Source organism: Lolium perenne, chromosome 5 (assembly GCF_019359855.2).
Source record: "Lolium perenne isolate Kyuss_39 chromosome 5, Kyuss_2.0, whole genome shotgun sequence".
NCBI lineage: Eukaryota > Viridiplantae > Streptophyta > Magnoliopsida > Poales > Poaceae > Lolium > Lolium perenne.
Window position 1 is genome coordinate 467,674 of NC_067248.2, and position 27,253 is coordinate 494,926.

The 27,253-nt window shown below is 44.6% G+C and overlaps 1 protein-coding gene across 2 annotated transcripts in view; it reads left to right on the plus strand.

The window, feature by feature from the left end:
* LOC127319746 (cysteine-rich receptor-like protein kinase 44) overlaps positions 1-22,087 on the plus strand; it is a 34,978-nt gene extending 12,891 nt beyond the window's left edge. Inside the window, exons 7-15 of one of the 2 annotated variants that reach the window (XM_051349712.2) lie at positions 7,001-7,144; positions 7,293-7,316; positions 7,384-7,466; positions 11,636-11,690; positions 20,515-20,877; positions 20,972-21,112; positions 21,346-21,506; positions 21,656-21,724; positions 21,825-22,087. In XM_051349712.2, the coding sequence (XP_051205672.1) occupies positions 7,001-7,144; positions 7,293-7,316; positions 7,384-7,466; positions 11,636-11,690; positions 20,515-20,766 (558 nt within the window). In that variant the 3' untranslated portion in view covers positions 20,767-20,877; positions 20,972-21,112; positions 21,346-21,506; positions 21,656-21,724; positions 21,825-22,087. The remainder of the gene's footprint in view (positions 1-7,000; positions 7,145-7,292; positions 7,317-7,383; positions 7,467-11,635; positions 11,691-20,514; positions 20,878-20,971; positions 21,113-21,345; positions 21,507-21,655; positions 21,725-21,824) is intronic. The other variant, XM_051349713.2, reaches the window with a different exon arrangement.
* Positions 22,088-27,253: the final 5,166 nt, after the last annotated feature.

The window sequence follows — 27,253 nt, forward strand, 5'->3', positions numbered from 1 at the left end:
TTACCGCCTCGTTGATTTTGTCAACGTTCCTCCTTCGTTTTCTTAATCGTTCATGGCAAAGAGTCACAACATTGGACATATCAAGTTTCGGGTAGCAGATCTGGAGCATGATCATAGAGAACCTAGCACCAGCCATCAATTGAGCCTTCACAAATCCATGAATTCACTGAACACTTTTAAACTTGTTCATCAATTCAGGAAGAGTTTTGGGTTGCAGATTTCGAGGAAACATGGCGTTGTAAACCATGGCGAGTGTCTTTGTGCAGAAGTCGAGATATTCCCGAACCTGAGAAGCACGATCTTGAAATCATACAATTTTTCAGGTCCGGTCCGGGGAAGACCAAAAGCTGGAGTTGTTCTGCTGAGCAAGTCGAATAAGAACCTCGGCCCTCGCATCAACACGCTGGTCTTCGGCAGCAGCATCCAAGAAAGAACCTAACCGTATCAAGAAATATGAGGACCAGAAAACTTGTACGCGAAGTAAGTAAAAGAACGCATGCGGCAAGACTTACCCGCCATATCCAGACTTGCGTCAGTCAGCAGGTCAAGCATATAATTCTCTCGAGAAGTGGCTTACAAAGCCTCGGCAATGGCAGCATCTTTCAACTTTAAAGCCTCTTGAGCCTGCTGAAGAGCCATCTTTTCCCGTTCGGAAGATTTGTGGGATTGTTCCATGACAATAAGGGATTGTTTCTTCGTGGCTTGGAGTTGTTGTCGAAGTTCAACTATTTCTAGTTGATTCAGGTTCACAGACGAGGAATTATCCAGCAAAACATCGTCAGCTATCCGTTTGGAGAAAGAAGTCGCAGGGGAAGCAGATGATGGTCCAGTAGTCTTAGAGTAGTTATCAAATATCAACTGGAAGAAAGAAAATGTCGACATCAATAAAGAAACAATGGATCATTCCTTTTCATTGACAAGTGGCGATATTTACAAGTGATGGTCCATTACAAAAGGTCAGCTCCTAGTGAGTCGACAAAACTAGTCGAATATCGTAAGGATATCGACATCTACCAAAAGAAAGACAGCAAACGGAGGAGTAAGTTGGTCTACTTGACCTCCGGCTTGGCGGAACTGGAAGAAGCAGCTGGCTTGTATCCGAGGAAGGAGAGAATCTTCTTCGAATGCGGCTTGGCGGCCTTGATTAGAGACTGCCACTTCTCCTTGTTCATCCTCTTCGTCTCACCAGTCCTCGCCCAGTCGACGTTCTGCTGGCTCTCGACAACCAAAGCTATGGTACCTTCAACGCCGATCTTCAAGTTCTCCTGCCGGAAAGCCAATCCAAGATCCTCCTCAGGGATAAAATGCTTGGCAAGATCAGAGAAGGTGTCTGGTTGTTGTTTCTTCGGGAAGAAGTAGGGGAACAGGCGCGTAAACGCGGCCCGTGCATCAGCAATACTGCGGCGCGCCAGATCTCCATGAATTTCAAGGAGGGAAAGGGCGTCGAGAAGACGGTCCCCTTCAGGCTCCTGCAGTTCAAAATCTTGACCCATTTTTCCTGCTGAAACAAAGTCCGGGTTATCAACAAATATAAGGATACATCTTGAAGGAACTTGAGAAAAGTGATTAGTGAACTTACTGGCAAAACGCCGATTTTGCGATTCAAGGCGGCCGATGATAGCTTCTTCGCGTGCTATTTGTTGAGCTATTTTCTCGCTTAAGGCATTTTCAGATTGGTGGAGCCTCTTTCGAAGATCTCCAACAGAGGCAGCGTCCTGTTCGGCCTTCTTGCGAGCTTTTTCGCTCTGCTCAAGATTGGCGGCGAAATCATCGATGCGTTTGTTGGCTTTGGCGAGAGCCTCTAATGGAAGGAAACAACGCAAAAAAGTCAAGTCAAAAACTGCAATATAGTCTACTTGATGACGAGTAAAAACATCACAAAAAGGCCTACCTTTTAAGTCTTCGACAGTGTCACGGTACCCAATAAATTGAGTACCAAGACTGATGAAGTGCTTCATCAGAGGCTGTAGAAAAAGAGGTGACAGAAAGGTTGAGGGGAAAACTCGACAAAAGACACAAAAAAGCTGTAAGGATACTTACATCATCCAAGGAAGGAGTCGACGAACTCCCGGCCAAGAAGCATTGTTCTTCGCCAAGTTCAATCCTTGCTCTCTTCGGCTCGGGGGCTGGCGACAGGAGTCGACACTTCCAAGTCCTGATGAGGAGGCGAGGTTTCCTCTGTCGCACGGCGAGTCTCCGAAAGAACCAGAGTTTGCGACGTGCTCGTCGGAGCAGTCACATTGGCAGCGGGTTCTTCCTCTTCTTCGCCACTGTCCACAAAAGATAGTATGAGAATATTCAAACAATATATAAAAAGGAAAAAGAAGGCAGGGTAGCTTACGAGCTAACGAGGGCATCCTCGTAAGGATTGAAGGCATCCTCCACCTCGGGAGCAGTTTCCTTGGCAGGTGATCCGCCGAGTTTGGAGGTGCCGGAGTCCTCGACATCACCCCTTTTCCTCTTGTTACTGGGGGAAGCAGCGGAAGGGAGAGATGGCACTGATTCGGAAGCATCCGATTCAGATTCTCTTTCAGAGGAAACCGCGGATTTGTGAGATCCCGCGATTTCACTTTCAGGGCGAGAAGGGCCCTGAGCATCGTCGGTAATGACGGTTCGTTCATCGACCTCCCCACCATCAGGTAAGGGAGGCAAAAAAAAGATAACTTGGTGGTTCTGCATAACAAATACCAACAGCAAAAGGACAGTTAAGGACAGAGGTCGATAGCAAGGCAGTAAGATAGCAAGATAGCAATCGAAGTTTGAGTCAAGGTCGACAAAGCAAGTTCACCAAGATAGCAGTCGAAAAATATAAACTCGAAGGGCAAGTTACTTACTTTGGGGAGAGCGTTGGTGCCGCTGTATGGCTCCACGCGGCAGGAGGTTCGAACTGAATCCTTCTTGCTCAGCGACGAAATACGGCGGACAAGCTTTTCCAAATCCTTCACTGAAAGATCTTTGGATATGCGGTCCACGTCTTTGTCACCGGCATACATCCAGAGGGGATTTTTGCGGGCTTGCAAAGGCTGCACCCTAATCCTAAGAAAGTATGCGGTAATCTGAATACCCGATAATTCTTTTCCTCGGGTGTTCTGCAGCTCGTGGATGCGCTTCATCAGTGCATCTGTCGCTGTTTTCTCTTCGTCGGTGGCTTCAGCATCCCATGACCAGCGTCGAAGAATCTTTTCGCTACCATCAAAAGGCGCGATATTGTACTCTTGAGAGTTGATGTGCTCCTCGCGGATGTATAGCCATCTTTTGCGCCACCCTTAGACAGAATCAGGGCATTTGATATCGAAATATTCGACATCAGGGCGGACGCAGATAACAACACCGCCTACATTGTAGGCGATATTGTGGGAGCTGTTACGGCGGACAAAGAAGATGTGTTTCCACAGGCCCCAATTTGGAGGGGTCCCGAGAAAGCATTCACATAGGGTGATGAAGATGGAGATGTGGAAAATAGAATTGGGAGTCAGCTGGTGTAGCTGCAACCCATAAGCAAAGAGCATCCGTGGATTGGAGTGAACAAGCCACGGATAAGATGGTCAACGAAGGTTACCCGGTATCCGATGCGGGGCGTCGGGAAGCTTTCTTCGCTAGGGAAGATCAACGTCTCGTCCTTCTTCGCCAGCCCAAGTTTCTTGAGCATGTTCATGTCTTGGTTCGAGATCTTGGATCTTTCCCACTCAAAGAACTCCAAATGTTCCGCTGCCATTGGAGAGGTGTGCCTTGAGAGCCTTGCCCGCGGTGGCATCAACGAGAGTGGTTGGCGAAGGTGGAGAAGAGCGAGGGCGCATGAGCTTTTGCAGCAGTAATGGAGGTTTTTTTTGGAGAGAGAGAGAGCAGGAGCACGACGCAGCGAAGGGGATAACAGGAGGAAGAAGAAGGTCATTTATAGCAAGCAAGCGAATCGCCGCGCCGTTGGATGGGGGAGAATGGATTCGATGCCCTACACGTGTTTTTAGGGGTAAAAAAGGTCTTTTTACTGTGAGGGAACTGGACAGGCGCTACAGCGCGCGTGCCAGGAAAAGCGGAGGACGTGTGTCCCCCACTTGCGGAACACGTCAAAAACTACAGTGATCTGGGCCCACAGGTCAGCGACATGGCATCTTCCGTGCCTTCCCAATACAGTGATCGTGGCTATCGTCAGCATTGATGTCATCAATTGGGAATTTCGACTTCAGTTCTTTGAAGCTTGGCGACAAAGGAGTTCTTGTGGCAGACAAAATAATTTCGGGAGCCTTTGATCAAATACAAGTTTTTTGTTCAAATGCTCGGGGGCTACTTTTGGAAGAAAGTTTGATATGGAATATTTGGCAAATATAGAAAAGTTGAGCCTACAGCCAAGTATAAATACTCGACTGTAGCCTCGGGGGCTACTCCCATCGGGAGCGCTGGTCGTGCACCTGATAAAGATGGAAACACTGGAAAAAAGTCGACAATATAACAATGGTGATACTACAAAGGTGAGCCTACAACCAAGTACAAGCACTTGGCTGTAGCCTCGGGGGCTACTCCCATCGGGAACGCTGTTCGCGTACCCGAAGAAATTGAGAACGTCGTGATGATCATATTTCGAGTTACGATATAACTCTTCATATACTCCCATCGGGAGGACAAGGTAAAAAATATATATATACAAGTCATCTTATGACTCGCATAAATGTGCTATTCCAGTAGCCGAAAAAGGCACTCGACAATATATTCTCAGAGCGCACGGTATCACACCAGAATGCGCTCTGCTACTTTTTTCCGTATCAACAGATGCGAAGAAAAATCCTAACGGACGCGTTAGGTACCCGATAAAACGCAACTGGAGTTGGGCATATGGTAAGACCTTAAGCGGCACATGTTGAAACTACGCCAGTATACCGAGATCATGTCCAGGGACTTGATCTTGAAGTAGGTATTTGTGGGAATGCCACGAGAGCAGTTAACTGGTACCTGATCCGTCAGATGAACCAGCCCCAATTACCATTATCCCTGTACAATGTATGATAGATTTATGAAAGGCATTTGGTAACTCGAAGAAATCAGATGTTAAATGTAATGATGGAGATTTTTTCTGATTCTTCGATTCAAGCAAAATCTCGGGGGCTACTGACATAGGCATCCCCAATGGGCCTGCCGAATATGGTACCCGGGATTTACTGAAGGCCCACGACTCGAAGTTTATGAAGCTCGGAAGCCCAGTTAAGGGATAGTTTGGAAAGATAGTTGTATTAGGAATACTCGACTTGTAACTTTTACGGGACGAACTCAAAGAGTCTCCCGGACTTTGTAACTTGTACATCACGAAACCCTCGGATCCGCCTCCTATATAAGGGGGAGTCGAGGGACAAAGAGAGGATCGATTCTATTGTCAACACAACCCTAATTTTCTAGCAGTCGAGTACTTTTCCGGCTGAAACCCTCGAGATCTACTTGCCCTCTACTTCCACGAAAACCCTAGTCTACAACTTATAGGCATTGACAAGTTAATACCTTGTCACTCATATCTCGGTTGTTGTACACAGAAATAGTGGAAGGTCAAGCCATGGGAGTAACTGCTATACAGAAAAATGTTAAGAAGCATCATCAGTACAATATTTCTTATGGCAAGGCTTGGAGGGCAAAGCAGAGGGCGCTGGAGATGAGATTTGGTTCGTTCCATGACGCTTACGACTCTGTTGTTCGTCTATTGCACACGCTGCAGGCGAGGAATCCAGGCACATATGTGAACATCCAGGACATGGTCTTGCCAGAGCACCCAACTCACAGGGTTCTTCATCGAGTGTTTTTCTCGTTCGGTGTATGCATCGAATCATTCAGGCACTGTCGACCCGTGTTATGTGTGGACGGCACGTTTCTCACTGGGCAGTACAAGGGTCAAATCGTGACCGCCATTGGAATGGACAGCAACAATCAAATCGTGCCCCTCGCTTTTGCTTTCGTGGAGAGCGAGAACACTGAAAGTTGGTTATAGAACGCGGCGAGGAGATTTGGCGGGAAATTTAGGCGGGACAATTCTGGCGGGCAAAGTTTGGTGGGTAGTTTTTGGCGGGAAATCTTGGGCGGGAGAATTAATTTTGGCGGGAGAATTAAGTTTGGCGGGTAGTTTTTGGCGGGATATCTTGGGCGGGAAAACATAGCTAAGTTACAACTTCATGGTAGCTAAGGGTGAAACGCCAGGAAGAGAAGAGGTAGAAGTCTGTGTGAAGTGAAGAGTGTCAAACCCTGCATTTATAGAATTTTTTTTGATAACATGGCGGGAAAACGTGATGCCGAATTATGGCGGGAGAGCGATGGCGGGAGAGCGGTGGCGGGAGAAAATTAGGCGGGAGAGGGGTGGCAGTACAGAAAGGCGGAATTTTTTTTGCGTTTGCGCCGAGATGAAACCCTAAACCTAATTTCGGGCGGGAAACGGAGCCGGTCGGCTAGCTGCAGGCCGATCGGTCAGCAGCAGGCCGATCGACCTGCTGCCCACCAACGAGCTCATCGACGTGACGAGGGGCCAGGCGCCAGCGCGGCCGACGGCCCAATCGGCCCAGGGCCGGCCGATCGGCCAACTGGTAGCCGACCCGGTCACACTTTCGCAAATTTGACAATTTGCGTGACACTTCCGAAATTAATAAAAAAATCGTATTATTTTAAAAAAATCGTATTATTTAAAAAAAAATCGTGATTTCTGCACGCACGTATGTCTCTAGTAATTGATTTTGGCACAGATCGTTTTGAAAACTTTGGTGGTCCAGATATCAGAATTAGATGGACAAAAGAACCTGATATTCTTTTTCCATGATAGTAAAGTCGTATGGCAAGCAGCGGCCAACAGTAAAACACGGTAGCTTCCTGTGCAAAGATCAAACTAATTTATTTATGTTTCTCTAGTACAAATTCCCACGCAGAACCTGTAAAATGTATACATGTCGGTATAGAATAAAATTCTGTATACATATATGTTTATACTTCTGTCTGTATACGCTAATTAATTAACAGCTCTTTTGGAATCATCTTGTAGATGTGCCCTTGCATTTGCAATGAGAATGTGATGCTGGATATCCTGGAAAGCAAATCGATCTCTTACCCACTCCATGTAACTGACAATAGAGGTAGGGTGCACGAAGCAACAATAACGACTGCTGGTAACACGTCAACATTTCAGGTCCGTTTTGTGTTATAGGCAAACCAACTTTAACTTGACATGCTCTAGGTCAATTACACGTGCATCTGGATAACATCTGATATTTGTTGCTTTGTTTGATCTTTTGTTTTACTTACTGGTACGGGTGCTTATTGTGTTTATTATCCAGCAGCCTGTCAAACCGAGAATCAAGGTATTTCTCTCTTCCATAAATCTTGCTTATCTGTGGTGAACTACTTTACAAATTACGATTTCTGTAGATCATAGACTGCATGGAGGGTATAGACTGCATGGAGGGTTCGAGCCTCATTACTACAATAGATACGCATTCAACAGAGCCTTGGTAAGTTGATGCCTGTACCAGGTATTTACTTTACGATTTTCATGTCATCTAAGCAGATATTTTAGCAAAACTTTTCTATAGTAAATTTAACATACATACATATCACTTGCACCATGATTATTTTTGGGATACGATAGCCTAGACTCCAAGTTGCATCTCCTTTTTTTTAATTTCTAGCTGGATCACTTTTAGGGGTTGACTGGATGAGGTGTATATGTGCAAATCATTTGAACCAAAGTCAAGTTGAGCCTGATTATAGGAAAATTCAGCATATGTCACCAGCAGGGTATATAGTCAAAACATTACTCGTAGTGAGTTTACCAGAAATCAGAACTTTCTAGACTGGGCCTTTTTTTTTTCATGACGGGCATAATTAAAATCGTCAAAAAATAATTTCAATTTTGGACATGGAGAAATCGTGTGAAAATAGCATGTAGTCTTGTCGGCCGTGAGAAATTGTTTGCATAATTACGCAATCCTCTAGTCTCGACATCGGAGAAGTTTCATACGACTCGCAGTCGCGAGTCGAGTGTCAAGTCCTTGTTGAAGGTCTGAACTAATTTTCTCCACCTCAATCCCATCATAGGAGTAGGTCACATTTGACGAGACAACCATATATATTTTAATACATCACCGTGACATACTATATGGAAATCAAAATATGGGATGACTGCTTTTTAAAAAACCCACTAATTAACACGCCAGAATCTATGCCTCAACCAACAACCATTAATTAACACTCCACAATCTACTACGTATGTCTTTTCAAAAAACGGCAACATTCATGAAGATGCATGAGAGTATACTCAACCACTTATTTCCAATCATGTTCTTAACTTTCACTTGGGATTTTTTTGTGCCACGGAGAACTAACTAAATTACTAAAAAAGTCACAATCAACAATGAAATGCTTGAATATGGGGATAAAGAAGCAATCACGGTATGAATAAAAAGATTAAGATTATAAATAGTCTAGAGTAAGATTACCAAATATTGGTAATTCCGGAGATGAGTTTAGGACAAGCACCAAATAAAAAAAATTAATAGAGGTGTTAAAAACGGTAATGAAGATGTGTGTCTTCTCGCGGAGATGTTGATCGCTATGAACTATTATGGACGAGGTCGAATAGATTGATTTTCCCTTTTATATTTGAGAGGAAATACTTTACCTCATGTCTCTGGATCCGGATTCGCTTCTCTTGAAGTACCAGGACGAAAAAGATATGTCGAAGGAACTTGAAAGACCGAGGTTTATCGATTGGCCTTGATGAAGAGGATATTATCAAAATCTAAGAAATTTAGAGCTAACTAAAACTAAAGCAATAAATGAACTTGCAAGGACTAGCCCAAATAAAAACAAAGTAAAACCTGAAAGTAAGTAATGAGTTAGAACCAAAGACACTGGATGTATCCGTAAGTTCACGTCTTTGGCGCAACTCCATGTCTCTATTGGTGAGGCTTAGGCACGTAGCCTAGAAATCACTTGCACTTCACATTCTTCTGTTTGAGCTAAGTTAAAAAAGAACTTACCCAGTCACTCATGGTGGATCTTGAGGTGATCCTCGGACCTTCACAAACTTCTTAAGGAGGATCCACAAAAATGGAATCTCCTAATCAACTCCTAGACAACTAGGAGATGCTAAATATTCAAGAGAAATATATCATCATCTCTAGGCTCGAAGATGCTCTTGCTTGACTCTCAACTAAACCTCAATCGCAATCACAAAGGTTTCCTCTCTTAAGATGGGACTCAAGAACAATAAGTGTGAGAGTGTAGATGAATAACTCAAAGTTCAAACCGTTGACGCTATGATTTGATTGACTAGTGTCTTATATCCGGCCAATATAAAAGAGTAGTTTCTCAACAAGATTCATCATCGAAGGCATTGTCTTCCGAACCATTCACCCTGGGATTAGACTCAACTATCTGATCTTTGAAGTCTCCATATCCATAATGGAAATGATTTTCTCAAAGTCGGTTGCTCTTAAAGGAGCATAGTCACACCAGGATTGATGACTTACTTTGTACATCCATTTCGAGAACTATTTCCCCGTGTTGCCTACTGGAGACCAGATGCTACCGATGTTTCAAAAATCGGGTTTCACCATTCAAAGGAATCCAATCACGGAAACATGGGAAGCGAACCATGACCGGTGCTCATGAAATGCACAAGTCCAGAACCGAATCCAGGTACCACCGAATCAAACTAGTATAACCGAGAACAAAAAATATAATAATCCAACAAAAGTAGAGTGAATCCTAGAAGGAATGAATTATACACCATCAACACCTAATTGGAAAGCATAGCACCCATGACAACCTTTGAGGATATGATTCCTTTAGAGGCCATTTTTTGTAGCACAACCTTCAAAATCAGTCCATTGAAGCTCTATGAGCCTAAAGTAACTTAACCAAGCAAAGTTTCTAGACCTCGCGATATAGGACAATCTCGGTACTTCTGGCTTCAAGCTCGTATCAGTGGATATATGTTGGTTAACGATTTAGTCCTAACTGAGCAGCAAGTTTCATCTACCAGATCAGGTATCTTATCCCTATTTAATAGTATGACTATTCCTATTCTTGGTGTGATTCTTCAAACAACTAAAAGGACTTGGAAACTATCTCTAATCTTGTAGATCCAAGCCATCCTCACACACTAACTTTGTATGGATTGGCAATCCTTGGTTAAATTAATATATTTGGGACTACACACATGTATACACCTTTTTTGCGATAACACATTTATATACTTAGTAAACAATTGGTACTGAAAAGAAAAGGGGGAATCATAAGGGTCGGCTTAACTGCTCAAGGGCTGACCCCTTCCATCTCCCACCTACTGGTGAGCGAGTTCTCCTCTGTCTTTAGGATTTTCCTTCATTTTAATGCATGATATCTTCTTGAACTGTTGGACAATCCGCTACTTCTCAAATCACACAATATATTCATTTTTTAATTCCACGTATGTGATAACATCATCTGTGGAAATACAAGATAAGTAAAGTGAATAGAAACAATATGGAAACAATAATACACAGATGTCATGCAAAATGCACACATAAACGAAATGCCGCCTAGAACACATGTCGTTATATATTGGATGCATTTGTTAAAACAACTTTAACATAAATTTATGTAAAATTAACCATCTACTAATTATGTACATAAATACCATTTTCTTGTAGCAGTTGTTCTACTTAAAATATAAAATCAACAAACATTATTCCATGCACAATGGCACTTGTGGTTACACCATACGAATTCACTGAAATTTAGCAATTGGAACTAGCCTATAATATATCCTTAAAAAGCCACTAAAATCATAAAATTTTAGGTCGCGCGTATCTGCAACTAAAATGAGTTTGGCACGGATCCCACGTAAGAAAGTGCGGTCTAGATATCAGGATTGAGCACTCGAGCACCAAACGCCACACCCCATATGTAACTAATTAAAAAAATCATTGGCATAATTATCTACTAAATCAAAGATAGTTATTTAACAAATGCAATATGCACTTCACAAAAAACATTAACAAAGTCAAGTCAATGAACATCAACACAGTTGAAAACAGAACTACAACCAAATAAAATTGAAAAAATATCCATACCCTTTAACCTTCGAATCAACAAAAATTCATGGGAGATACTCCCTCCGGTTTCATACACGTTGTCGTTTTGGACATCGACATAGTCTCCAAATCTCAACTTTTAGCACTTGTTTCTTCCGCGGTGTATTTATAAAGCCGAATAAAACATATATACATATGATTTCCAGTATATAATCTATATATTTGAAAGGTATTTCTACACAATTTTCTCAAAGGATGAAATTCTCTATGTCCAAAACAACCACCTTTATAAAACTCTAGGGAGTCTATTTTGCCATTCAATAGCCAAGGTAAACTAATTTATATAAAAAACAATAACCTTTCAGATTTCCATTACGAGTTTTGTTTAATTCATCTAAACTTTAGCATACAACGAATGATTCATATTTTCTTACATATATGTGTTATACTTGTTGCTCAGTCAGGAGTAAGTGTGGATGAGTAGTTATTTAATTAACATATAGTGGTAAATGACAAAACGAGTAATTGGTACAATAATTGTGTAAACACTCTTGTATCATGTATTATTCTACATTTAAGAATCCATATGTGTCGCGCAGGATATTGGTTGGTCATTCCAGTGGGAAGGTCTCTATTTGGAACCATCAAAACCAGGTATGTAATATCATCCCTCTATCATCCCCAGCACAGTGTGCAATGAAAAAGAGATGCCAATTATTATACCATTCTTTCAAAAATACTTCAAAAAATATGGAATGTTACTCACGATCTACGTCAAAAAATGGCAAAGAAAGATAATCATCTCCGTAGTCGATATCTCAGGCATAAAACCAAATTGGTTTTTATTGACATTCATCTTTGACCCCAAGCGATACTCGACAACTCTCTCCCAAAGCTTCATAGTATGGATCATCAGCTTAATTCCTCGGTAATTAGTACATATTTGAATTTCTCCTTTATTTTTGAAGATAGGTACTACTATTCATTTCATCCACTCTTCGGGCATCTTGTTTGACCAAAACATATGGTTGAATGGCTTAGTTAGCCATACTATAGCCACGTCTCCAAGGCATCTCCACATCGCAATGGAGAGATCGTCGGGGCCAAGGGCCTTTCCTTCTTTTACCTTTTTATTAGGGCCTCCTTCACATCAAGATCTAGGATCATCTACGCGAACAACATGTTGGTGTCATCAAAGGAGTCATCCAGCTCGGGTATAGTGCTCCCGTTCCCATCATTGAATAACCCATCAAATTAATCTCTCCATCTTTTCTTAATCTCTTCATCCTTCACTAGAAATCATAGATAACTGACATAAAAATATAATCTATTTTCAAAGCATAACAACACGAGCCACATAAATACCCCAGGGTGCAACACACAAGCGGACTGTGGCTGCCTCTCAAGGAGAGGCCGGTTGGGGTAGACTGGGCCAAATTGAGCCACTGGGCCAATTATTGTTGAGAAATTAATACCTTAATGAACCCGATGGCTCAAAATGCCTTACTAATATATTTTTTTAGTTTTGAAAGACCGTTCCATGGCCTGGTATGGCCCCCAAGAGGTTCCGCCGGTGGAGGGGGTAATCACTGGAGAAAGCAACTGCCCAACAGTCTTCCAAACCAAATCAACATTAAAATATCAGTCTATAAATATTGCACCAGCAATTCTTTCCATAATGTCCCCAGTACATGTAAAACAAACACCAAAAACAACTTGATAACTTCAATGTATAATGTTGGCCGGGGAAGAGCTCCATAGAGAAAGAGCCATCACAGAAACAATAAAAGCACAAAAATTGAGAAGTAGGCTCCTAAGATAAGGAACACAAGTAAAACTATGTTTCTAACCTTAGGTACTTTACATGTAGCATGTTGAAGGAATTCATTATCCTTCCCTTGGAAGTTGCCGCTCCAAATTGGACCTAAAATATTCTGTAATTTTATCTAAAAGTATTCTAGACCCATGTTGCAGATGGTTGTGAATATTGTTTCTTGCAACAACTTGCCCAAATTCTCATTACTAACCAAAGTAGAACGTAAGTCTATTAATTCTCTAGGATCAACATAAGTATGGGTAACATAGAGATGCCGTGTAAATAGTAGATCAAACACAGAATCACCCAGAAATTCCAAATGCTGAAATAAAAGGCAGAGTTAGAAAACAACTAAAGGACAGAAGACGTGGATATATCTTTTTTTAAGAAATTTCTGATTGAAGTGAAATAAAATAATGGTAACTTCCGTACATCAGCAACAAATACTGAAATCTGCTGCTGCACAAACCTGGTATCACGGTATCAATAGTCAACCCCTAATTCCTAAAGAGATGGATGAGTTATGGTTTCCACCATTTCACCTGGCCAAGATGTACGCGGAACTTCTAGTGGAGGCCGTAGAAGAGGAGGGCGATGTCGTTCTGGGGGCGAGAGATGGCAGGGGTGGAGAATGAGGTGGCCCAACCGGCGAAGATGTAAATTTTGGCCGAAACTATCCTCCTTTTAATAATATATTATGACTACAATCATTGTATTAGGTAGAGATAAATAGATGAGGACACACAATGCTAACTTGAGAATATTTTTTTGAAGGAAAGGCAAAAGATTTGCCTTCATTCATTGATTAAGAAGAAGATAGTAACATCAGTTTTTAAGCCTGAAGGCAACAAACCCAAATAAATAAAACAATAACCTCCCGGCAACAAGTGACCCAAGTGTTTGCCCTGGCAATGCTCCAAGACCTCGCCTCCAATTCGATACGTGCGATGATTACCATGGACATAGTGCTCTTGTTATTGAAGACTCTAGCGTTGTGCTCGTTCCAAAGCTCCCAAGAGACTAGCATCAAAAGAGTGGCCATCTCCGAAGGCTCAAAGGAGTGGAGCCCAAGCCACTCTTTAACCATGTACCAAATTCTAATGGTGAATCGACATTTCAAGAGTAGGTGAGCCGCCGTCTCTGAAGCCCGGTTGCAAAGGGAACAATTTCCACAATTAGGCCAACCCCTATTTTGGAGGCGGTCCACCATCCAAACACGGTTTTGGATTTTGAGCCAAGAGAAAAAATTGCATTTAGGGGCAGCCCATATCTTCCAAACGGTGCTATTCATGTCCTTGCGCGTTAAGCCAACAAAATGCGCCTTGTAAGTGGAAGCCGAAGAGTAGGATCCCGAAGGGGTGAGCTTCCAAATGATCGAGTTGCGAGAATCATCATTGGGTTGTACTTGCGAAGTGAAGTGCCAAAGACGCACATATTCCTCAAGATGTTGAACCGAAAGTCCATTGGAGAAGTTTATTTGTTTCACCCAAGCGTTCTCATGAAGGGCGGCGCGTACCACCCACATTTTCTTCTTGGAAAGCTTGTAGAAGGCGCAATGGTCTTGGGGCTGATCCCATCGACCGAAGGGGCATCCAAAAAAGAGGCCTTTTTCCCATCCCCAATGGTCACTTTTTTCATGGCATAGAAAAACTCCATATCCTCCTTGTTGCAAGGGAACTTGGTGCCCACCCAAGGACTGTCCGGCTCCGTCCAATCAAGCCAAGGCCACAGAAGTCGCAAAGCCCGGGAGAACATTTGAAGATTGATGATACCAAGACCACCAAGGGAGGTGGGGCGGCAAACGGAGGTCCAACTGACTTTGCACTTCCCACCCGTGGCCTTATCGGTTCCCGCCCAAAGCCAAGCGCGTATCAACTTTTGGATTGCAAGGAGGAGCTCAACTAGGACATCGAGGGCAGTGAGAAGGTAGATGGCTTGAGAAGTGAGAACCGATTTGGCCAAAGCGGTCCGACCCGTGATGTCAAAAGATTTCCCTTGCCAAGGAACAAGTTGACTGGCTATCTTATCTTCATGAAATTGTAGGTGAATTCGCTTTAGCTTCTTGAGAGCAAGGGCTAGGCCGAGGTAACGCATTGGGAAGGTAGTGCGGGTGGCCGGAAGATCACTCAAAATGTCGGTGAGGTCAATGTCGTTGCAATGGATCGGGGCAACCAAGCTCTTGTTGAAGTTTGTGGAGAGGCCGGCGACATTTCCAAAGTTGCTAAGAATTTGCGCAAGCATGGAGATATCCTCTTTGATGGGCGCCATAAAAATCGCCGCGTCATCCGCGTAGAGGGAGGTGCGGAAGTGGGCATCCTTGCCGGCAAGCCAATGGAGCCGTCCTTGGGAAGTGGCCACCTCAAGGTTGCGTTGAAGTGGGTTGATAGCAATGTCAAAAAGAAGCGGGGAGAGCAGGTCGCCTTGACGCAAACCGCGACCGTGCTTAATAGGATCGCCCGGAATCCCATTGAGAAGGACCCGTGAGGTTGAGGTAGAGAGCAGACCGGTTACCCAATCACAAAACCTCGGAGGGAATCCAATCCATTGAAGGAGATCTAAAATATAGTCCCAATGGACCGAATCAAAGGCTTTCTTGATATCAAGCTGGAAGAGGAGGGAAGCTTTTTCCCTTTTATATAGCCATCTAGCATAATTGCAGATGAACATGAAGTTATCATGATGCTTCTTGATTTAATGAAACCACTTTGGGCGATGAATACAATGTCTTTCATCCGGGGGCAAGTCTAGTGGAAAGGATCTTAGCAACAATCTGTGCAAATCCGTGAATGAGACTACTGGGTTGGTAATCGGAGATTTTCTTCGCACCATCTTTCTTCGGGATGAGCACAATATTAGCGGAGTTAAGCTAATGAAGGTTGGATGTTTGAAGGTTGGAGAAGCGGTGCATCACCGCCATAACATCAGCCTTGCTGATCTCTCAACAAGACACAAAGAATTTTCCATTGAAGTTGTCCGGTCCCGGCGCTTTGCCAGAGGGCATCTCCGCGATAGCCAATTTGACTTCCTCCTCCGAGAAAGGTGCATCCAAGTCCTCCAAGAAAATGGTGGGTAGGTTCAGGGAATCCCAATTGAAGTCCAAGGTTCTAGGCTCACATTTGCCTAGAGCGGTCTTGAAGTGGTGTTGGGCCACAGATTGCTTCTCCAAATGAGAGGAAACCCAACCGTTATTGTGTCTCAACTTGAAGATAAAGGTTTTCCTCCTCCTCGCATTAGCTCTCGGTGAAAAAGCGAGTGTTGGCATCCCCATGCTTAAGATTGTTTATCCTAGCATTTTGCTTTTTCTGGGATCTCTCCAAGGCCGCAAGGCCAACAACCCTTCTTTTAAGCCTAGCCCAGATATCCCGCTCATCTTGGGATAATGCTCTATTCCCCATAGCCAAGTCGAGGTGATGAGTGACGATGAGGGCCATGTGAAGTTGGGTCTTGTAGTTGGAGAAAATGGTTTGGCTCCAACGTTTCAGATGTCTTCCGATGGTGAGAAGCTTGTGGTGAAGAATGTGGTAAGGCTCCGAGTGAGTGGAGGGCTCAGCCCGAGCGCTTTTAATCACATCCAAGAAACCAGGCATTTGCTTCCAAAACTCCTCAAATCTAAAGGATCACGGCCTCTTTGGACCCCGGCAACTAGCAAGGAGGAGCCGACAATGGTCCGAGAGCGAGGAGGAGAGCACATGCAGGATGTAGCCGTCATGACTAGAGTTCCACTCATCATTGCAAAAGACGGCGTCGATCTTGCTTAAGGTCAGGAGCTCGAGCTCGTTGGATCAAGTAAACTTTTGATTTTGGAGAGGGATCTCAATTAGCTCACATGAATGGAGAGCAGCCCGGAACCTTGTCATTCTGCTCCTATTGATATTTAGATTGCTTTTGCCATGGGCACGGTGGATTTGATTGAAGTCGCCAAGAACGATCCACTTAGTGACGCTCTCCGGCTTTAGGTCGACAAGTTCTTGAAAGAAGGCATCTTTGAGAGCATAGTCAGTTGGGTCATAGACAATGGTAATCTTGAACTTGTCATCAGATCTTCTTGTGGAAACCATGGCCGAGAGGGAGAAGGTGAGGGCGTCCGTGTCGGTGATATCCACAAAATCTAGGTTCCACATTAGGAGAATTCCCTCGAACAAAAGTGTCTATGTCAATTCTTTCAGGCATTTGCGGACAGACGAGGCTGCTGAACAAGTTTGGAGGAGTGCTGCCCCTCTGAAGTGCAAAGTTTTCGGATGGCTTGCCCTGAAGAAGCGTCTCCCGACCAATGAACGCCGGTTTCGCCACTGTCTCAGTACCTCTGCTACCTGCCTCTCCTGCTCCCAAGATGAAGACACCGACCACATGCTGCTGCTCTGCCCCCGGGCCTGGGAAGTTTGGACCTTCTTCTTTCCAGACTTCAGCACGGGGAGGCCCTCCAATCTCGCCGACCTCCGGACCATGCGGTGTAGGAATTTTGAAGAGACTACAATCGTCGCAGCCATCACCTGGAATATCTGGAAGAGAAGAAACGCCAAGACTTTCAGTGGCGTGAATGAAGACCTAAGTCTTGTCTCCCATAGGTGCATTGAGGACATTAGGTTGTGGGCGCATCGCTGTACTACCTCCTCCCCCTCCCTCACTCTTAATAATTGGTGTAATGGGTTCGAACCCCCTTGAAGGTTTCCCCCCCCCCCCCCCCCCCGCCCTCTCGCTTCCCTCTGAAAAATTGTAAGGATCCCATGTACTCTTGTTGTTCTTGATCAATGTTCAGGCTGGCGTAAGCCCGCCGTAGACCCGGTCAAAAAAAAAAATCCCCCACGGGTGCCATCAGGAGGACGGTCGGCAAAGCGATGGCCCCCAATCGATGCAGCAATGAAGGAGTCAATATGATCAAGCTTTGTCTCTTGAAGACATACAATATGACAGGAGGTATCGGAGATCGTTTCGTTGATAGTTTCACAACGATCATGATCGTTGAGCCCACGCACATTCCAGATTGCAATCCTAATGTCGTCATCATCCATTGGTAACCCAAGCAGGCCCAGAAAACAGAATAGCAAGCAAGCAAACAAACTTGTCCAAAGCAAAGATTCACGGTACAATAGCTGGGAACAACTCCCAGAAGCAATACAGCCAGAACGATCCCTGATCATCAGGGTAAACAGCGGCAGCGGCCGCACTGGCAGACTAGAGTTCTTGATTAACATGATTAACGAAAATGACCCATGGAGAGAGGTGCAGGGGCTCAGGCAGCCAGTGCATACACCGTGCCAACCGATCCTGCTGCAGGGCTTGAACCAACATCTCCGTCTTTAGTGAGTGGTCCAGCCTCCGGCTGATCAAGGGCCGCCGCTCCACCTTGAGCGATGAACGTGTCCTCGATGGCAGTAGCGAGGTCGCGGTCTAGGCGGAAAAGTGCAGGCAGCGCCACGACGGTGATGTCTGGAAGTTTACCCTGAAAGATAGCAGCAAACTTGGTGATTGCAACCTCTATGAGCATCTCTCCGTCATTGATGATTCCAAGCCGCTTGAACGGCACCCTCTCTGCCAGCTTCGCCATGGGCGCCTTCCGGTTCTTGAGCTTGATGCGCGGGCTCGCGTGCGGCAGGTCAAAACATGTGACGCTAGCAAGCGTCTTGCGCCAGGTCGTGGGAGGTGCAGGGCGCGGCGACTGGATGGGCAGATCAGCCAGCAAGGGAGCCTGGCGAGGGAGGAAGCCGTGCCCTCGAGCAGCTTGTTCGGGACAGCGTCAAAGAAATGGCCGAGCCCCGTACTGGGAGGGGTGCGCGCGAGGTCGTTGTCGTGGCCATGCACAAGAGTGCTAGATGAGAGCCCGTCAGCAGGTTCGATGGCCATCTGGGAGGTGGTGCTAGCGAAGTCAAGGAGCCTGGCGCAGGAGAGGGCATGACTGGTAGAGCGCGGGGTGGATTGGCGAGGCGGCGCGTGAGACACTAGACCCGATGGCGCATCACGGAGTGGATGGCGCGCAGTGCGGCCTACACGCGCACCCCAAGAAGGACTGCGACTTGCCGAGCATCCACGAAGAGCCTCCCGAGAGAGCATCAGGCCACCACAGTCAGGTACGACGCTGCCGTCGTGGAGACGCTGATGGCTGGCCTGGTCAACGCGACCAAGCAGGAGGAAACCGTGTGTCGCCGGTCGTCGCGGCATCCATCATCGCGGCGGTCACCACGCCGCTGGTCACCATGACTGTCTTGGCAGCGTCGATCGTTAGCAGCAGGAGCACGAGAGCGGCTATGGAAGAGGCGGCCAGTCCAGCTCTGCGGGCGGTCATCATGGCGGCCTCTGCAGTCATCTTTATCGCCGCGGTCGCGGTGGTCATTGTCACGGCGACGGTGGCTATCGTCGCTGGGGGCTGGGGCGCGCCAGTCCCGGTCCCGGAGCGCACGCTCGCCAGCAACATATCCCAGTTGCCAGTCGTGGCGCTCCCGCGGCGGGTGATGAGGCGGCCGGCCTTCGGCGTCAGGCGACAGGTCTTCGTGGAGATCCAGGTGGATAATGACCCTGCTGGTCAGTCCCTTTTTCCCTTGCAGCGGCGTGTCGGCATGAACGTCGATGACCGGCGACGGGCCATCAAGGATTGTCACCCACATGACCTTGGGCAGGTCTAAGGGGCTGGAGCACCAAGCCCAAAGGCTCATGGCCGAGACGTCCTCCTTCATGGTGGTGGCAACATCGAAGTAGTTGACCACACAGTTCTTGCCGAGGATGCGGCCGACGACATCAAAGTTCCAGGCTTGGAAAGGCGCCCCTTCAAGGCGCAGGTGCACGTGGTGGTTGAGCGCTGCAGCGCCGGCGTTGGCGAGGCGGCTCCATCGGCTAGTTCCCGGTGATGCTGGAAGGTGAAGGAGACGAAGAAGTCATCCGGGTAGAAGGGGACGACACGGAAGAAGTCCGGCTCCAGCTTCTCATGCTCGGCAATGGCCATGGCCACCTCCGCGTTGTTGACGTGCGACCTGGAGCCACCAAGGCAGATGAAGGCATCTTGGTTGACGAGGCTGTCCTCCACTTGCGAGATGGCAGCGTTGGAGGCGATGACAACGTGGCCCTCGGCCGGGCGCAGCTCTGGATCCCCGAGACGCGGCATGGCGGCTCGGTCGGCGGTGGGTTGGGGTTGCTAGGGAGCAGCAACGGTCAGAGCTTGGGGCCGGAAGCAACAGAGGTGGACGGTCCTGGCCTTGATCTTGCCTGGGCGGTGGGCCGGTGGTGGGGGAGGAAGCTCCTCTAGCATGGAGGAACTGGCTTGAGCTTGCAGGTCCCGGAGTCTTCTGCGGCAAACTCTTTCACTATGCCCCAACTTGAAGAAGTAACGGCACCTGATGGGGGGTCTCTGCAGTGCTTGGCAATGTGCCCAATCGCAAAGCATTTGAGGCATTCGCGATCTCTTGCGCGCACTCTGTCTCCCTTCCTTTCTCTGTGAATGAATGAGAGCCTGAATTTGCCTTGAATGAGCTCTGGCGTCGCCACAAGTGAGGTGGGCGAACAAGCTGCCAGCTTTGCCCCGGGCTCCTCCTGAGCAAACGCAGGCAGCGCGGCATGGGCAGCAGTTGCTACCGCGTCCCAAGTGACCGGCATTTTGCATTTGCTACATGTTGCTTTAAAATAGTGGAGGAGGACATGTACTAGACTAATCAAGCATTTTGCATTTCTTTGCAGACAAGAGTGATGACATTCCGAGTTAAAACAGGCATTTGTACAGCTAAATTCGTCGAGCCGTTAATGTGTTTTGTGGTCGGCAATAATCTAGGATACATCCACGTATATTCATATATAAAAATGGACAAGCTGCGGGTTTTTAGAGCTCACGAGGGTCGCATAACCTCACTGGCGGTTCACTCCGGCGAGCCATTTGTGCTCTCGGCATCTCGTGACAAGCTCATCAAACTTTGGAACTGGGAGGCTGGCTAGCAGTGCATAAGGACATTCGAAGGACACTCAGACTCTGTGGTTCAAGTCAAGTTCAACCCGCAGACTGCAGGAACCACTTTTGCTAGTTGTTCAAGTGACTCCACGATAAAGGTTCATTAATTAGTTCGTGAAGATTTTTTTGGTACACGAGCAGTTTCCATATCAATTTCCCTAATAATTTCATACTCATGCTTGAGGTTGACAGATCTGGAACATGATGTATTCTCCTACTCCTGTCGCCTCATTGGACTGCAATTTCGGATATGCTACTAGTCTTGATTATTTCAGCCCGGGTGGTGATTTGCAGTATTTGGTTACACGCTGCTCTTGGTCTGGGAGTGCACGGGTACGACATCTTCAATATTGTTTTATAGTAACATATGCAGAGCTCGCGAAAAAATAAGTAAAATACTCCCTCTGTCCTGAATTACTTGTGGCAGATTTGTCTAGAAGCGCTCTAGTTGTACATGCGAATCTCTACAAATCTATGACATCTAATTCGGAACAGAGGAAATAGTACTAATGTTGCATGCGTAATTTTTTTTGTTGTACACGCCTCAAGCTCCATGTTATTACCAGATCTGGGATTTGGAAACAAATACAATTATTAAAGATATCGAGGGACTCCAACGTGGTTGCCCATTGGCTATTGCTGTGGTTGAAGGTCTCCTAGGTCGTCCGATTTTGCTTACAGTGTCAGATGACCACACTGTTGCTTTTTGTGACTCAGTTACTCACAGGTAACATTTTTATTCCCCTACGCTAGCCAACATCTTTCACTCCGACATACAATGCAACTGCATTTCCCATTCCTTCTTAATGACGCCATGCATCAATGGTACAAATATATGGCAACGGTGGATGAATACATTGCTTCACAATTTTGCAGGTATGAGAACAGGGTTAACTTTAATATGGGATATGTTAATGGTTTTGCATACGTTCACATGGCAAAAAGGTAAACGAATCTCCCATGAATCTGGTAGTTACTAGCATCATTTAATTTTCTAGATTCTATCTCTCTTTCTCTCTCTAACGGGGGCATCATATGTGTGTAGCATCGCCGTCCTATATACTCACAGAATTGGAATAATGGAAATCGATTGATCTTCCCACAAAGATTCGCATTTAATGAAGGTGACAGCGGTCGCTTTTGACGTTTACTCGGTTCAGTATACTGTATGATGCCATCCTTGGCTGTCTTCGTGGATTGTTTTGTACCAGTCACCATGTACATTTTTGCGGTGCGCATTGGAATTTGTGTGGATACCATCATCTTCGTAATGAAGGAGCCAACAAATTAATGTTACTATTCTTTGTCGATTTTTATGAGTCACCACATTTTGCATGCGTTGGAATGTACCGTAGGTGCAACCTAGCTACCATCTATGTGAAAACTAACTAGTGTTACCGCCGTTTAAACTGTACTTTCACAATTTGTTCTGCACTCGAATGTCTTCTTCTGCGTGCGTAGAGAAATAACCAGGCGGGACAGCAGAACTTATACAGAAATGATTGGCAAAGATAAAACAAATTGGGTGTTTGAAGACTCGGTATGTCCATGCCAAAGCAATTCACCCTATGAGACTCGGTAGTGCCATTGCATTGTGTTTACGTGAGTCTTAGGCTTCGAAGGCATCGACGTGTACTTTATAAGGATGACCCAGGGCTGCGTACTTGCCTTGGTGCAGCGCGTCGTGAAACAGCTCGAGAGAGACAAGAGAACAGCCTCGGCGAGTGCCTATTCATCTTCTGCCAAGGCGGCCGCACGCTCCACGACCCGGAAGCATCGTCTACCCGCGTGGTCCTGCATCGTCTACCCGCGAGTAAGGTGTCAAGGCGGGATCCCGGTGGGATTTCATTTTGTTCTTTCTAGTTCAAATTTTGGTGTCAAAATTTGTACTAGAAAAATCAAATTGTACTACAAGTGGGACTTAGATGGGATCCCACCCGCGAGTCCGTGCAACTGGTCCCAACACAACGCGCTTTGGCACGGATCTTATGCGTCACCGCATTTTGCATGCATTGGAATGTACCGTAGGTGTCGAAATCTGGAATTTGTGTTTTGAAGATGGGTGAACAAATTCGCTGTTCCTTTCTCATGTCTCGGCCGATATGTGCGAGTCATCGGAAGCTGCGTGGTGTGTGCGTTTCTGGCTTCTAATTGCACGATGTGGTATTCTTCAGTGTTCAGTCCGGTACAGGGAGTTCAGTGTTCAGTATTTGAGGGTGTGATTTTGAACAACGCAGGGGCTTGAGGGTCTTATCTTCAGGATGAACATGGAACACCAATAGACGCCCTTCACTGTGTAATCTCAAGGTGCCAAGTTTCTCTGTTCATGTTCTTGTTCCATCTTGCCTTGTTACATATTTCCGCTTGCTTTTAAATTTGAATCACTCCGGTCAGTATCTACTGAAAACAAATCCACTGTAATCCATATCAAAATATTTCTGACCGCTCCTATCAACATAGCGCTCTATGACAACGCTAAATTAGTTAAAACAGCACGCCGTTGAATATTTCCGTTGAAACTTAACTCCGAAAACCACTGAAAACAAGTTCATCAAATCTCACTGGGACAGTGCAGCAGCTTCCACTGATATTTATGTCTAGGAGAGCATTGCAGTTTAGATTATACTAGCAAAAGATACGTGCCTTCCACGTATATAAGAGTTGATGCGTTGCGTCCTTGTATTGCATACTAGAATGCGGCCGCGCGGCGCACGCCGCGGGCAAGGAATTGTGCATGTGAGGTTGAACATACAAAACAACTACTGTTATTACAAAAGATCTTTAGTACATTGTACATGCTACTTGAACATTTGGAAGCTAGTTTCACAAATACGCGAGGAGAAAGATTAAGGTGAGCCACCAACATTATACAAAAAAAACATCTGATGCCCGCACTGAAATTTACCATAAAAACAAATAAACAGATATTATTAATACGATCGTCCAGGCCAAGTAGCTAATAACATGTTTTTGTTTTCAGATGCTGACTGGACTTGATATGTATTGCTACGCCACTTCATCATCGTTACCTGAAAATTATGCAATAGCTCAATGAATCCTATCAATTGAGCACTAAAGAAAAAACAGAACTGGAAGATCTAAAGACATATTCTCTAAACATTGCAGGTTCAGACGGCCTCTAAGAAAAATATGTGGCCTAGCGTCGCGGAACTGTAATCAGCTAAGCAACCACAACAGGACTGCACCAAGGAAAAGAATCAAAGTTCTATGTAGACAATATCGCCACTTAACACATTAGTTTGGAAATGCACTGGCCAAGAAGTTGTCGACAATTAAAAGACTTTTGAAAGGAAACACTTGCATACTGAAGCAACTGAGAGTAAGATGAAATACTCGAATATCTGAATAAGCAAAACCGTCGATTGACTTATGTAAGCAAGACAGTGGTCCAATGCATATTTATGTTTTAACATATGAAGTTGTGAACCTGTGTAGTAGTTGCTAAAAACAACTGGCTATTTCAGAGTACTGATGGGCATTCAAAGTACTGGTATACAAATTGTAAACCATACCTTGCATCAGTAAGATGAATATTTCTTCTTGGGTCTTGATTTTCCTTTGATGGTACAATGTATATTAGCCTCATTACTAACCCAACAACATGGTGTGTTAAGTAGGAAAAAAGGACCACATCAGCATAACATGTAAAAAAGGGTACTAATAAGGCAATAATGAAAAGAAGAAGGAAAAAGGAGAAAATAGAATAGGATGTATAATGCAAGCAGTGGATCAAACGTGGTATGGATTGAGCACCTGATAGGACTGCATTGTTTCCTGCTGAACGACAAACGGTTCTGCATTATATGCAACCAGAGGAAAATTGTCAGGCTGTGGAACAACTTCATGCACTTTTATTTGTCCAGTAATCTTAATTATGAATAGATGTTCTGTCCTCTTGTATTTTTTAGTGCGTCATCAACAATGAAAAAATCTAAGGTGTAGACTGAGGCTTCATTTAATTACTCCTTGAACTGATCAATACGATCTGTTGGTATGCATCTGTCCATTGTGTTTCCCTATGAAGAAAACAAAATCTTAATATTATTTTGATGCAAAAAATATCAAAAAATGTTAGAAAGGTGTAAAAATGTGAGCACCTTGTTTATGTTGGTTAGTCCAAGATCTAAACAAAGTATGATTCAGGAGGTTCAGAATGTTGCTAGATTAGCTTCTGCGACAATTATTTCTTCATAATATCGGAAGCTTAAAAAATTGATTCAAAATGAGTACAGATTTAAAACATTGCAGTATCAGCATTATAGTAGTGGTTTCTTGATAACAGTGGAAAGAAAAATAATTTAAACAGAAGGAGAAGTTTCAGTAAGTTGAGGCAGTGTACTGCACTTACTAATAAGTAAATAGGAAAAATAGATGTAATACTCAAGGTTCTGAATAAATACCTCGTGGTCAGCGACGATGAAGTCTAACCCATATATGTTTTCTTGTGTTTGCTGATCTCTACATTGCTCAGATATGGGAACGATGCTTGAATTTCCAACAAATCGACCACATTTACGCATACAGCTACATGTCTTGTGCAGCCTAAACAAATAATTTGAACAGAAGGAGAAGTTTCAGTAAGTTGAGGCAGTGTGCTGCACTTACTAATAAGTAAATAGGAAAAATAGATGTAATACTCAAGGTTCTGAATAAATACCTCGTGGTCAGCGACGATGAAGTCTAACCCATATATGTTTTCTTGTGTTTGCTGATCTCTACATTGCTTAGATATGGGAACGATGCTTGAATTTCCAACAAATCGACCACATTTACGCATACAGCTACATGTCTTGTGCAGCCTAAACTTGTTGCACTTTGCAGAAAACGTCCGAAGTAGAGGCCTCACGGAGTCATGGAACAAAAATTTCGTCTGAGTTCCAGTGACCTGATCACTGATCAGAACAACCAAGCAATTGTATGAAGCTCTATATTAAAGAACCCGGGACAATGAAATCAAACGAATCTGAAGTCTAAAAATAAATGAGTGTGAGCACACAACTTAGTAACTAGGTTTGTGATGGTAACATAATTTGTCAACACCTGGCAAGACTATACAACTTGCAAATCATGAAAAGGATTCCATCAAACAGGTTTTGGACAAATAGTGTGGTTGCCACTTACCAACACGCAAGAGCTTGCACAAATGCCATTCGTGCGCATGGCTGACAGAAGTTGCGAGCTCTTCCGGTCCGCTGGCCAGAGCAGCAGATAGCACGACCCTGTTGCGTACAACTGACAGCTTTTGCAAGCGGGTCAGACACACACAACGACGGGCCAACAAACCAGAAAGAATCAAGAACAGCCTAAAGATGATGTACCACAGAACTTCAAGTTACTTGAATACTCTTCCTATTTAAGCGCATTAAGCAGATACTCAACTGTTCTGTTTAATCGTTAAACTCTCCGTTAAGAAACAAAGAATCTGCCTTAGTCCCTCTAGAAATTTCTGTTACCAAATTCATTATTGTTGGCCTGGTCATGACAAATATGTCCATTTAATCAACAGAACTGAACTTGGAAAAGGAACCTCTTTCAGACAAAAACTAAGGTAGGTAGGCGAGCAATACAAATCAGATGGTATATTTGAGGCTTACTGCTCGCCAGAGCTTCAGGGCCAAACCACAGTACCTTCAACAGCTACCCTCTCTAAAATTCAGTATAAGTAACCGAGTTTTTTGGCTGCATTATCTATCTAAAAATTAATATAACACCATGATTTGGGAAATTAATATTTCACATAGATTACCTTGTCATATGTAAATCATCCATAATAATATGGAGAACAACTGTCTCGCCAGCCTCATTAAAAAGAAAATGGGCGTTGGAAGTAAAAAAAATGTACTTTGAAGGTGCAGGTTTGTACATCTGCCCTGAAAAATCAACCCCAGGAATAGGTGGCCAGTACTGAGTACAGTCAAGGAGGGTAACAACCCAAAACCCATTCTAAGATACTTCCATGCATTCCAATACAGATATTACTGCACATGACAAAGAACATTAGGTAATTACTGAACAGAGCGTGTATGTCGCAGACAAATGAAAATTAATGAAAACTGAAAATGATAGTCAAGAACACCTTTTAGTAGCCTCTGAACACATATGATTTGCGTAGATTTCAGTTTTATCCTTCTCTAAAAGGCTCTCTAAAATACCGCTGTTACGAAAAAAGAGAGGATATACTATCAGATATTGAAAGGATGCCTCCTAAGCTCTACTTACAGATCATGTTGCATATTGTATGCCAGCACAGAAGCAGCAAAATTCTCCAACGAAATGGATGGTACAACATGTAGGTCAGTTTGGCAATAGATATTGGCAATCTTCTGTTGGCCTCACGATTCCTAAGGCACATGTATCTTGTTGAGCAATATCTACAGCAGAGAACTATTGAGGTTAATATTTACATGAAACTAAGCCATATGCATGTAGAACCAATATTTGAGGTAATCCATG